This window comes from Sebastes fasciatus, chromosome 18, assembly GCF_043250625.1.
Source record: "Sebastes fasciatus isolate fSebFas1 chromosome 18, fSebFas1.pri, whole genome shotgun sequence".
Taxonomy (NCBI): Eukaryota; Metazoa; Chordata; class Actinopteri; order Perciformes; family Sebastidae; genus Sebastes; species Sebastes fasciatus.
Window position 1 is genome coordinate 5,664,648 of NC_133812.1, and position 13,544 is coordinate 5,678,191.

General features: G+C 42.7%; 1 protein-coding gene across 6 annotated transcripts in view; it reads right to left on the bottom strand.

The window, feature by feature from the left end:
* Nucleotides 1-13,544, bottom strand: part of fynb (FYN proto-oncogene, Src family tyrosine kinase b) — an 89,061-nt gene that overhangs the window by 14,283 nt on the left and 61,234 nt on the right. For all 6 annotated transcript variants that reach the window (XM_074616098.1, XM_074616093.1, XM_074616097.1 and 3 more), the window contains 4 exons: nucleotides 13,313-13,409; nucleotides 7,257-7,355; nucleotides 5,906-6,009; nucleotides 5,397-5,546 (listed from right to left, as the gene is read on the bottom strand). In XM_074616098.1, coding sequence (XP_074472199.1) covers nucleotides 5,397-5,546; nucleotides 5,906-6,009; nucleotides 7,257-7,355; nucleotides 13,313-13,409 — 450 coding nt within the window. The remainder of the gene's footprint in view (nucleotides 1-5,396; nucleotides 5,547-5,905; nucleotides 6,010-7,256; nucleotides 7,356-13,312; nucleotides 13,410-13,544) is intronic.

The following is a 13,544-nucleotide window of genomic DNA, read 5'->3' on the forward strand; positions in this document are numbered from 1 at the left end:
TGCCAGGTTGTACAGTACACATCTCAGCACGAATAAAACGCTACCAAGAATTTATGTACAGGAGCCAGTGAGACAGAGGTGCTGTCACGGTACTTAAAGGGGAATGCCACTGATTTCAACATCAGTGTCCTCGTCATGGGAAGCACTACTCAGCCTGTGAAAACAGTTGTATAAAAGTCTTCTGTGGCGAAAATAACCCAGATGATGTCATCAGGGTTATTTTGATGATGTCATTTTGGCTTGGGCTAGGAATCTACAAATCTCTAATAGAAAGCCTGAGTTATAAACTGGGTGTCTTAAAAATGGCTAAATGAGACTACTAAACGTCATCGTGGCGACTCGTCCTCCTTTACAGCCTCGTTATTTTATACGGTTTATACTCGCGCTCATGCGACCGTGGTGTAGTTCGTTTATAGCCTAATGTTAGCTTTTTACTTCTGGTGATTTCATTCACACTTCAAAAATCATAAATGTGGTGTTCATTTGTGAAGATGATCTTGCTGAAAAAAATGTGGAAGTATCATAAATGTTTGTTTGTCACAGAGTTTATTTTCTGCAATAATCCAAAACCCAATGGAAAAATCCCATTGGCTTTTTGTCAAGGAACCAGGGCGATGCTAACCTCCTGGTTGGCCTACATATACATTTCCCCATATTGTTTTATGTTAAATGCAGTACCTGTGAGGGTTTCTGGACAATATTTGTCATTATTTTTGTGTTGTTAATTAATTTCCAATAATATATATGTACATACATTTGCATAAAGCAGCATATTTGTCCACTCCCATGTTGATAAGAGTATTAAATACTCCCTTTAAGGTCATTTTCAGCAGATAAAAAATGTGCGATTAATTTGCGATTAATTTGCGATTAATCAAGATTAACTATGGACAATCATGCGATTAATCGCGATTAAATATTTGAATCGACTGGCAGCCCTCGTAAAGGCATTCCTGAGGAGTAGCATTTAGGTGTTTTTAGGATTTTGTTGCGGGGCACTTAAATAAACCAATAAAGCTAGCTGTAGCTTTGGAGTTTTAAGGATACCTGGTGGTAAAATGTTAAATTTTAGGGCATGATTTTGTAGTGGCTTCATCTTGCTGAATTAGATTACAGTAAAAGTATCTCATCCTGCTGCTCAAGCTAAAGAACCAAAAGCAGCAAGTGTGGGTGCGAGTCATAGAAACAGTAAGGCTCTGTGTTACAGCACACTTTGGCTAATGGCAGCTACGACTCGCATACGCTTTAACGATAATGACAGTAATTTATGTGAGGAGATAGCTCCAGCCGTCAGTCACTCATCTGGGAAACGTACATCTGCAGTTGTTGTTAAACATAAAGACGGAGCTCGGGGACTTTATGCACCAGGAGGGACATTAACAACCACGCTTGTTTAGGCAACCGAGTGGTGCTCCAGCTGCTTCCACGTCAATCCTCCCTGGTTGTCACTTTAGCTGATGACACCATGTTGTCTGTGTCGTGAAATCAAACATCTCTTGCTTTTACTCTGGAGGAAGCTCTCATGTTTGCCCCTGATTGATTGAGCCAGTGGATTAGGGCAGAGTTTCCATTGGTATCTTGAGACCCCCCCCCCCCCCCCACCAATATTGCAAGGACAAAGTGACCCCCCCTTCCTCCCCGCTGCCAGCGATAAGGCCCCAGGTTGTTTGCATGAGGCAGTAAAGACGAGATAAAGGCCCGCGTCTCCCCCGTGGGAGTGTTCAACCTGCAACTCGGCCATCAAAGCCCATCTGGGCCGCCTGCCTGCTGCCTCAGCGGCTCCACTCAGACATCAATACAGCTCAATGTTCACTCTGCTGGCTGTCATAAAAGCTGTCAATATGTGGACCGTATCCATGCAGCATGCATCAAAACAGGCAGTGTTTTCCCAGAAAGGCGTGGCAGCTTCAAATAATGATGTTGTGCCTTGATCAGAGTTAATATTCCCCCGATAAAATATTATTTGATTTAAAAAGGAAGAATCTGTTAGCTCTCGATCTTCGAGTGCTAAACTAGATTTTGTGTGACATTCGGTTTTCTCATCATTTTTTAAAAATGTATTATTTCACTTCCAACTTTGGCGCCACCAAGTGGTAGTTTAAAAACCGCCACTGAACCAACCTGGAGACAATGACTGAACAGACATAGACAGCACCAGTTTACACCAGGATGGTCTCATGTTCCTACAAAACAAAAACGTACAGAATATTGGCTAATTGAATTTCATCAACAAGATTTTCATCATTAGGCTACCTGAGTGTGAGTGAGCGGAAGCAGGAAACAACAAATATGTTTCCTGATGAGGTACTGTGCCTTTACGTCTTGTATTATCCAATAGTTTTATTACTTTTGGAATGATGATTATCTGTGACATGTTATTATGCAACTATAGAAAACAAGGCAAAAGTGAGCATGGCTCACCCCCTACTAAAGTAGGGCCAAAGGTTTTGCCCTTTTGGAACAAATGGAATTAGTCTATTGAGCACAATGTAGAGTGTTATTAGCTCACCTTCCTCAAGTCTAACCCCCAAAAGGCACAACTAGACCACAGTGTCAACCATCATACCAAATTTGAAGTTTTCGAGTTCTACTCCGGAAAAGGTTGACACGCGAACGGACGGAAGGACGGACACGCAGAGCGCTATATACCCCCGACTACGTTGTCGCGGGGGTATAAAATTGCTAAAGATGATAGGACTGATAAAAACAAAAACACTCAAGGTATGCCAAATAATGAGTTACCAAATCAAACTGAGGAGATAGTACGTGAGTCCAAAATGTTGACTTAAAGGTTGTATTGATAACATTTTTATGTAGAATAGCTATTTAAAAAAAGAATACATCCACATAGCTTTTAGAAAGGTGCTGAATAAAAGTATGGCTTTTTCTAAAAAGACTTATTATGATTGAGAATTTATCATTTTAAAATGTTTTGGCGGGAACAAAATGACTGTTTTGTTTATCTCCGTGGAAGATATCTGACGTTCGGTTCCAGCTTCTAACAAAGCTTGTGAGCCAATAGTATAATGACGTTGGTATCACGTGGTGTCTCTGATCAAAATGCCAGAAAAAACAGATAAATGGCTGAGTCTGACACCGGTGTCTCCATCAGGCCAACTGACGTTAGCATATATTAGCCATCTTAGCTTAATCGTCCGAACAACAATAACCCATAAAATTAAAATTCGGCATATTTAAACAAAATCAACAACAAATGGAACAGGATGAGGGAGAACGTGGCAAGGTTATCAATTATACCTTTAACAGTTTGACTTAGTAGGTCATCATTTTGATTTACTATCTCATAAAGATTTACTAAGTCATTTGTAAATTTATGAGATAATAAATGAACATTTTGAGGTGCAATTGCTGTCTCAAAAATTGGACTTACTAACCCATAAATTTGATTTAGGAAGTCAAAATTATGAGATAATAAGTCAACATTTTTTACTCCATTTTAATCTCTGATTTTGACTCACCACGAGTATTTTCATATTTTATCATGTCTAACTTTTCATCTATTTATTTTTCTTTTTATTGGTGGAAAATACAGTTTCCCTGAGTGTGTTGACTTTAGCAAGACTGCTTCATTTATGAATTCAACTTTTTATTTGTGAGAGGAAGAAGAATGGGCTATTCGTTCTTTCAAACGTTACATAATCTCGCTTTGAAGGTGATCTGCATTCAGATTTACAGCATAGCTGATTCTCAAGGCCGCGTGTCTTAAGTCTCCTTTCTCATCCCTTCAGTTGCATCTGAAGAATAGCTGCAGTATGTGATGCCAGATAGGCTCCTTATAGCTCTTTATAGACATGAAAACAGAGAAAAAAGCAGAAAGCCATAAAAGCACAAGCCCTGAAAAGAGTCAAGGTTATTTGAAAAAGGTGCGCGTCGTCGGCTCCATACGTCATCTGGAATGGTGATTAAATGAATGGTGATAATGTAGAGGGACGGTTAATGTGCCGTGACACAAACACACAGAAAATCCATGGTGTTGATTTTAGGGCTTAAACATCAATATGCCGATTAGAGCGTGACAGGAAAAATATCTGTTTCTCCTTCTCCGTGAAAGGGACACGGAGGATGAGAGGGATAAAACAGAACAAACGTAAGACGACAAATACATATACATCATCGTTACTCCGAGACAGAGAGTAAGAGAAACAACTGAAGAAAGAGGAAAAACACAGAATACACGAGTACAACTACGGACAATAATCAGTGGTTATCAAATATGTGTGTCAACGGCACGAGCTCAACACACACATCTGGATACTGTGAAGCACACTAACTCCCCGTCTCCCTTTGCTCAAGAAGAGTGCTAAATAATAGTGCCTTTCCACTCTAACGTCATGTTTCTTAACTAATTTGACGTATAGCAGCTTTCCATTTCTTTCCACTCGTGATGTCTCATGGTAAGTGCAACCTTTTATTCCTATATGTGAAAATGTGCTGGCAGACCAGATGCAATTACAGTGTAACAGTGTCTGCTTAATGCATTCTGGATCAATTCAAGGAAAACGGACACCGGGCAGAAGAGAAGACTTTGAAGTTTGCTATTTGGTGCGTGTGCAAACCGGGCCACGGTGTCAACGCTGTGTCTCCATCATAACATATCTCACTATGGCAACATCTGTCTGTTTCCCTCTTTAATGGAGAGTGGGCGATGCAATGCTTCATGGGCCATATGGCGGCCAGACCACTGAGGGGCAGCCTTGGTTGGTTTCAGGCTTAATTTACATACCATATTCTTTTAAGCTGCACTGGGAATAACTTTATGTAAATATATATTTTGAAGCTTTGCATCAGCAATGCAGCTTATCAACTTTGCACTTCACAGACATGATGTCTGTATATTTACTATATTTACACGTCTTTTATGTCTGTATTTGCTGCAGTTTTTCTCTGCTTCTGTCCTGAATATAAATTAACCAGAATATATCCTAGAAATAACGAGGATACGTCCTACAAAGAATGAGAATAAATTAACTGGAATATGTCCTAAAATGAACCAGAATATATACTGAAAATAACGAGGATACATCCTTAAGTGAACGAGAATACTGGAATACGTCCTGAAGTGAACCAGGATATATTCTAGAAATAACGAGGATACGTCCTAAAGTGAACGAGAATACTGGAATACGTCCTAAAGTGAACGAGGATACTGGAATACGTCCTAAAGTGAACGAGGATATATCCTAAAAATAACAGGTTTTATTCTAAAATTAATCAGAATAGAATACATCCCCAAACAAACAAAAATAGTAAAATTGCTTGTAATTATGTAGTACTGCTACGTCAGAAATCCTAAAATCAACCAAAACATATCCTAAAATTCAGATCTAGATATCAAAGCAGTCATTAAAATGTCATTAAAAGCACAGTGTTTATACCTGAGTAGTGCTGAACCAGCTGCTGCAGTGTGTCAAACTGAGCCCTGGTGGTGATGTAGTAGCCGCCACTGTCCAGCTTGCGTATCTTATAATGCTTGACATGGTCTCCTTTCACATCGTCCCAGTCCCGTATGGACAAGGAGAAGGCACCTGGGGGGGACACAGTTCCACTAAACATCAACAACTTGTCTATGGTTTAAATCAAGAAATAAATAATCAAAGAATAATTTAACAAGACTACGAATCGGACCAAGCATTCAGCGCTCGCTTTAAGTACTCGACACTTGAAAACTTTCAATTCGGATGTCACTCAAAAAGCATTGAGGTTCTGTACTCGGCCGTAGCTAACACACTGCTCAAGTTCACAGAAGCCATGTGGGAAATGTCAGAGCGTAGAAACATTCCACAGGTTTATCTTTTAATTACACTCTCAGGCTGGTGTGACTGGAGGTAGTGGATCTGTCATGGCTTAAACACACATCAACCTGTGTGACTCTGAGTGGTTTTACCCTTTGTGGTTTCACTCTCCCGGATGAGATAGGTTCCTCGAGGGTTGCCAGTGGACAGCAGCTGCCTCTCTGCATCCTTACGGCCCAGTTTACCAAAGTACCAGCTGCAATGACAGGACAAAGCATGTTAACTCAAACGCCACATTTAGAAGATTTAGTATCCAATCATGACGTCTCATCCCCTTTCTATAGCATCAAATAACTAATTAAAACTAATTACCACTAATTTCTTTAGCGTGATATGCACTACCTAAAAGGTCAGAAACCATCTTTGTGAAAATTATATTTGACGTGTACTTTGAGTTTTTAGTTTGGCCCATATCCCATCCGCTAACATGGAGGGGGCGGGGTTTATGAGCTCTACTGCAGCCAGCCACCAGGGGGCGATCCAGATGTTTTGGCTAGACTTTTGGGGAGCCGTCATGTCGTCCATCTTTATATACGGTCTGTGGTTTATATATTTAGCATTTGGACTCTAACCCAGCAGCTAGCCTGTCAAACAGTGTGAACTGTGACTATAGTTCAGGGCCTGCTGCCTTCGTCCCTGCAGATCTGTGCATATTGTTTAGTCACAGTCTACACACCTGGAAAAAAAAATACTTATTCATAGCAGGGACTGAAACTACACACAGGAAATGTGAGCAGTGTGACACCAAAGAGCGTCTTTCACAGATCTGTGTTGATAAGCGGAGCTGCGCCCCCACACCTCCTCTTGTTTTTAATCCCAGCATGCATCACTGGGCTCATCATGAGATTCTACCTCACATTGAACCGAATGAATCTTCATTCGGAAACCTTATTCAGATTGAAGTGTGGGGGGCAGGTGGGTGGAAGTGTGGGGGGCAGGGGGTTCAGGGCTGTGGCAGCAGTTGATGCTGTTTTCAGACAAAACCACACCACAGGATGAGGAAGATTAAAAAACTAGAGTGAAACTTAGGAGCGCATGCATTTTCATGCTAAAAATGTATGCACTCAATGACCTGTTAAATTAAACAAAAAAAATTCCCCACCAACTTGGATATGCTGACCTCTCACCCACAGTCTGGCTGGCATTTTCAAATTCTAAATCCATCTCTTTATAGTGTCACATAAATGCCATGTTATCAGGCCAGTAGAAACGTGGGCGCTGCAGGGAAAGAAAACTGCGGGATGACGACGACTTTTTTCTCCTGAGTTTTGCTCCTCAGAAGGTTAAGTCTGCACATGTGCGTCTGTCAGTCTGTGGCCATGCGTTCACTAATCTCCAGCTACTTCAGAGCACATTCTAGATGAAAGTCACTGGTCCTGGACCAGTGTGCTGTGGGTCTCTGAGGAGCATTCACACACACACATACACACACAGACTACTTACTCCTCAGCCTGGATGGAGTCCACTGGAGCCACGTAATTACTGGGAATGTAGCCACTGCCACCGGTGGTGAGCGAACGAGCATCCCACCAGTCCCCTTCACTGAAAGAGAGAGAGAGAGAGAGAGAAGAAACAGAAAAGCACATTAATACACTTTATTTCATATGATCTCTGTTGCCATTGAACACATCAAAGTACAGCTTTAGTTTGATTTGCTTCCTTTAATGCTGTCCATGTGGAAAACATATAGGATCAAGTGAGTCTGGAGGGAATAAAAAGTAGAGGGGCAACATGTGGTTGTAGAAAGGCAGTTTGAAAGCTGGGCAGCCACCCATACTAAAAAATGTATAAACACATGCAGTGTGAGTTAAGAGGAATAAAGGACCAGTCAAGAGGAATGGAAGTTGTTATGGGAAGATTTTTACATTTACGATTTATTTATTTTACATTTGCTTTCATTCATTCATTGTCACTTCAGTGTAAAGGGGAGACCGGGGGCTATTGTAACATCTCAAATATCTCCAATCAGAAACGAGACAGAACCATGAAACTCGTTATGCACATGGTCTGTGATGATCCCTCTCTGCCTGCCAAAGGACAAACTGATGTCTCATACTCATCAAAGTTTTTCTGCTAAGACTAATTTTTGAGGTATAAAAGTATTTATTTTTCATTTACAGTACTCCAGATTGAGAGGCGAGATTGGAGCAAATATGATTAAAAAAAGTTATTTTTATAAAACGGTCGCTATACCGTGACAGTAGTACATGAAACAGGTAACCTGAAAAAAAATCATGTGCCTCTGTGTCCTCTGGTGCTCTAAATGGTATCTGCAAGATTTCACAGACCGGAGGAAAACAAGCAGTAAGAGCTGATCTGAGGTCTGCTGTCCAGCTGCTGTCTATGATTCCAGCTGCCAATCAGGTAGGCTAACGTTATGAGTTTCATTTTGCAAGATACCGTTAAATTAAATATGCAGTATTAACGGACGTTTTGTCAGTATTCCGTTAGCATAACATTAGCTAGCTTATCTTTGTCCGGATGATTCTGTAGTTGGCATTTGGCTTGTAGATCGTAATATCATATACCTAAAGTTAACATTACCCGTTTGTAAATTAGACATCAGCCTCCAAAGATTAACATATTTTGAACTGCTGTCAGGTGTTCACTAACGCCAAAACACACCAGTGACTGTAATGGGTGGCTAGCTGTCACGGTCCTCCTAACTCATAAGGATCGATATCAATTACTAACTTTAACTTTGTAATATATGGCCCCTTTGCCTGTCAGCTTCTCTTTATATGGGTATTTGTCTTTCGCATGTACTTAATACATATCTGATGATGAATGATTGACAGATGACAGATGAATAGACTGAAAGGAGATAATGACAGTCTACCGTAGCTCCATATGCTACCCGCCTATCGTTGTTTCAGCCTCTGTGTTCAGTTGCCTGTGTGTGATATATAAGCTGAAGTTTAGCCGCTTCGAAAAAGGGTGTCTGCTGAAGGTGTAGAAGGTGAAAAAGGAAGAACAGGAGGAGAGGCTCCGTAAAGACCTCTCAGCCCGGACACCCACACAGCCACAGTGTCTCTCTCTAATGTCCTCTGTCAGGCTGTCCTCACACACAGCTCGTTGTGCCTCTGTGCATCTCTTCCTCACTAACCACCAGCTCTCCATGGTCCCATCCGTCCCTCACTGCGCCTCAGACTCTTTCATGTTCATTCACTCAGCTACTCATCTTCCACCTTCCTCCCTACCTCACATTTCTCATATTTCATCTTTTCCTCCTTTCAGTCCCACACTGAGTCCATCGCACCGCCGCCTCCTTAATCATATCTTTCCATTTTAAAAGCCGAGATTCAATTTATCAGCATGATAAACTTTCTCAACGTAAAAATGCATTGGAAATGCATCCGCTATCTGCCAAAAAATGGATATTTGACAGATTTTAAAAATGAAAAGGGTAAAATAATGTGGCACTATCACTCTGATCAGATTGCAAAGTTAATCTGTCTTGTCCAAATCAATCCGAAAAACACTTTCAGCCTGATATTTGTTTATTTTTGCTCCAGTCAATAATAATTCAAAAAGGTATGAAGCCTGAATCTCAGTAAAGTGGTCGTCTATGAGCCTTCAGAACAGCTTCAACGCTCCTTCACAGAGATTCTCCAAGTCTCTAGAACTCGACAGGAGAGATGAATACTATAATACTCTCTTCTTCTTCTCTTCATTCCTCCGCTCTCCTCCTTCACACACATCAGTATCTGGCTGCCTTAAGGGACAGCTAGCAGTAGTGGTTTACCATCATTACCAATGCTTGCACATGAATGCACAATCACTCATGTACGTTTCTTTGTCAATGTCTCTCTCTGGCACACTGTACCACCCCGTGCTTGTTTCTATCACATCCCTGAGGCACCAGGAGGGAATGTCTTTGGGTGTGTGAGAGAGGGATGCTAAAGACAGAGAGAAGAAGGGAGTGGAGGAAGGGAGGGAGGAGAGGAGAGGAGAGGTCCTTCATTTCTGCTGAATAAAGCCATGACGGGGGGGATCGCCTGGGGACGACATCCCAGGCAGAAACGGGCCTGTTTCCCTTTGTTCACGGAGAATCCCTCAGGAAGGGAGGGAAGGGGAGGAGAGAGAAAGATGGGAGTCTCAACAATCGGCCTTCTGAGAGAGAAAAGTATGCAGGAGTGAGAGGATGTGTTCGTGCGGTGTGCGATGTGTCGGTATGTGTGTTTGCGTGGAGACATAAACAGACGGGGCGGGGCGGGCCACAGTCTGTCCCGCTGCCTCTTTTGTCTCCTTAAACCAACTCTGGCTCTGCCACAAACAGACAGAAAGCAACAACAAGAGTAAACAAAGAAACCTCCCTCCCGTCTCGGGATCCCTCTCCCCACAGTGACTGCTGATGAGAGAATAATTAAACACAGGACCGTGTTGACTGAGAGGAGTCTACGGTACAGTACAGGCAGCCATTCACAACACCACAGTGGGTTTATTCATAGAATCAGAACAATTTACTAACAGCGGAGCAGTCGGTAAGAACTGGAGCTATTTCCTGATTATGTCTGACGAAGCTCCACAATATACAAACAGCGGGGTTATAAAAAGCCGGAGCTGAACGCGGAGCCTTCTAAACATTCAGGGATGGAGGCCTGTTTCCTGGAGGATGCCATCACCACCAAACAAATAAGGAACAAGCCTTCTGTCAGCTGAGGCAGCGGTGGCGCCTGGATCTCTTGTGCTTCACGTGAGCCTCGCCTGCTCGGGCATCTGTCAGTCACTTCCTGCCAGCTCTGACGAGCTGGAGCAAGAGTGAGGATTTTTTAAAGCCCTGTACCGCCTTCGTCCAGCAGGGGTCAGTGTGGCCGGCTGGAAGAAGCCCAGTCCATATTGGAGGCTGGTTGAAGCAGTGAGGCGTGGGCGGATGAGGGAGGAGAAAGAGGGAGGAGGGGGAGAAAGGGTGAAGATGCAGCTCTGTCTGGCCCCTGAAGAGGAGGAGGAGGAGGAGGAGGAGGAGGAGAGAGGCGAGGAAGAGGAGGGAGTCTAATGACGGTGTCTTCCTGCTCCGGCTGAGGCCCAGCAGGGACCGAGGTGTGTGGTGGAATGTGCAAGACGCTGGGCTGGGACAGGATGCTAACTGGGTGTGGTGAGGAGGAAGACTGACCTTGCTGGGCCAGAGGCTGCTGAGGTGATAAGCAGCCACGTACAGTAGACTTATATGGCATTAACATTTTATATTTGAGACACCGTATGTTTGTGTGAAAGCACAGCGTGTACTCGTCTAGAGGATAGTATTAATAAATGCACTAATATAAACTCTCGTGCAGACTGATATTAGAACAACACTCAGCCAAGGGTGTGATATGCACTGGGGACGACAGGGACTAGTGCTTTGTATGCCCTGGATTTCACCTCTCAGGCTGCCGTACAGAAGCAGGGCTGTAGCCTGGATTTTTAGAAATACTGAGCTCATGATTCCAATTCTAAAAAAATCGCCCCACCGACACTAAAAAGATACAGGTCTGTAATTTCTTTAGAATTTCTGATGAGGTTTCCTGGAAAGAACGAAAATAAGAATTTCCTTGAAAAACAAAGAAGCTTGATTCGAACTCAGTCATTCATTTATTATGGTACTTAAACTAGGGCAAACTACACACAACTTGTGATTTTTAGCTTGTAGCGGCCTCAGTTTTAAAGCTAGAAGTGTGAATATTCTGGTATCATATGAATCTAGAAAACCTAAGGAATCCATTGGTACCAACCATGTCATACTAGCTTGTTGCAAAGAAGGTTAAAGTCATGGCCATTTTCAAAGGGGTCCCTTTGACCTCTGACCTCCAGATATGTGAATGTAAATGGGTTCTATGGGTACCCACGAGTCTCCCCTTTACAGACATGCCCACTTTATGATAATCACACGCAGTTTGGGGCAAGTCATAGTCAAGTCAGTACACATTTTTTTATCTGTTCAAAATGTACCTTAAAGGGAGATTTGTCAAGTATTTAATACTCTTATCAACATGGGAGTGGGCAAATATGCTGCTTTATGCAAATGTATGTATATATTTATTATTGTAAATCAATTAACAACACAAAACAATGACAGATATTGTCCAGAAACCCTCACAGGTACTGCATTTAGCATAAATCATAACATGGCAAACTGCAGCCCAACAGGCAACAACAGATGTCAGTGTGTCAGTGTGCTTTCCATGGTTGGTACCAATGGATTCTTTAGGTTTTTTTAGTTTCATATGATACCAGTATCTTCACTCTAGCTCTAAAATTGAGCCGCTACAACCTAGAAATCGCAAGTTGTGTTAATGCGCTAAAGAAATTAGTGGCGTTAAAATTAATTTGCGTTAACGTGTTATTATCGCGATATTAACACGTTAACCTTGACAGCCCTATTATTATCATTATCATTACTATTATAGTATTCCCATAGTTTCAGTTTTGTTTCACTTGAAACAACAAAAGAATTGAGTTCATTGTGAACTAAACCTATAGTTATCCAGAATCCACGGTAATATATACAGTGTCCTTCAACTGGCTGCGTGGGTATCTATTTACGCAGAAATCAGAGCAGAGTGGTGATGGCTACATACAGGTAATCAGCCTGATCATGAAACAATGGAGTCCCAGTGAAAAACCTGCCGTCCTTCTGCAGTAGAGCACAGAGCAGCAGACTTAACAGGAAATCTAAAAAGGAGAATAGGATGAGAGCACAGAGCCGGCAGTCTGCCCGCCTCCTCTAACGTCACTGCATCGCTGCAGAAACCCAAACAGACAGAGAGGCAGCTGAGGGGTCACTCACAGCAGCAGTAGACAGAAAGCGAAAGTGGTTTTCACAAAAATGAAAACCATCCTCAAGCAGAGGCCACGACGGTTAAAGATCTGACAGGTGATCACGCCTCTCCTCCCAGCCACACACACGTACTGTACATACTGGACGTCTGCTCTTCTGCAGGCCGGAAGAAAGATCAGCCAGCATCACTGTGAGTGGAACAGGGCACCTCCAGTCCAAGCTCAGAGGGACGTCTTCAAGGGACACCACTCATCACTGCTGGCTGGAGCCCCTCCTGCTCCACCCTGTGTAAACCCTAAATAACCTGCCTTTACTGCTGACTGTCATATTGCATGTTCAAGACACCACTTTTACCTCATCTGAAATGCTTTGCACCCTTTAATAGTGTAACCGATATTGAGCTGCTGCCAGTTTTCATTGGATTTAAGCCTTTTTTCTCGTGTAAATTAATTCAGTGGTCAATGTTGGAGCTCCCAGGTTGGTTGTAACAACTGAACATGAGTTTTTATATATTTCATACTTCCACAAGCTGAAGTTAAACAGATTTATTTTGGGCTGTAGCTTGCTCCAGAATACGCAACAAAAACACTTCTTTCCCATGTACAAGCTGACACTTTTACCTCACTCTGTCTGCCCCCCCCGCCACCCAGCAGCGCCATCCCCTTTAAGACGGTGATAAAATGGGAAACTTGCATTCCTTCCCGAGTTGCCGGCAGTGTGATAAGCAGCTGTAGCGACTTACGTGCTGTTGATAATCTGGAACCTTTCTCCTTTCCTGAAGCTGAGGTCGTCTTCTGTCCGCGCCTCGTAGTCATAAAGTGCCACAAAGAGGGTGACTCCTGCAGGAGGGATAGAAACACAGCGTCAGCGCTCGGAAGATTAGCGAGAGAGAGAAAACGAAGCTATGACTGTTTAACTGACGACGCATTGGCAGCTTCTAGTGGGGGCATTCAAAACACTTTAGTTATTGTCAG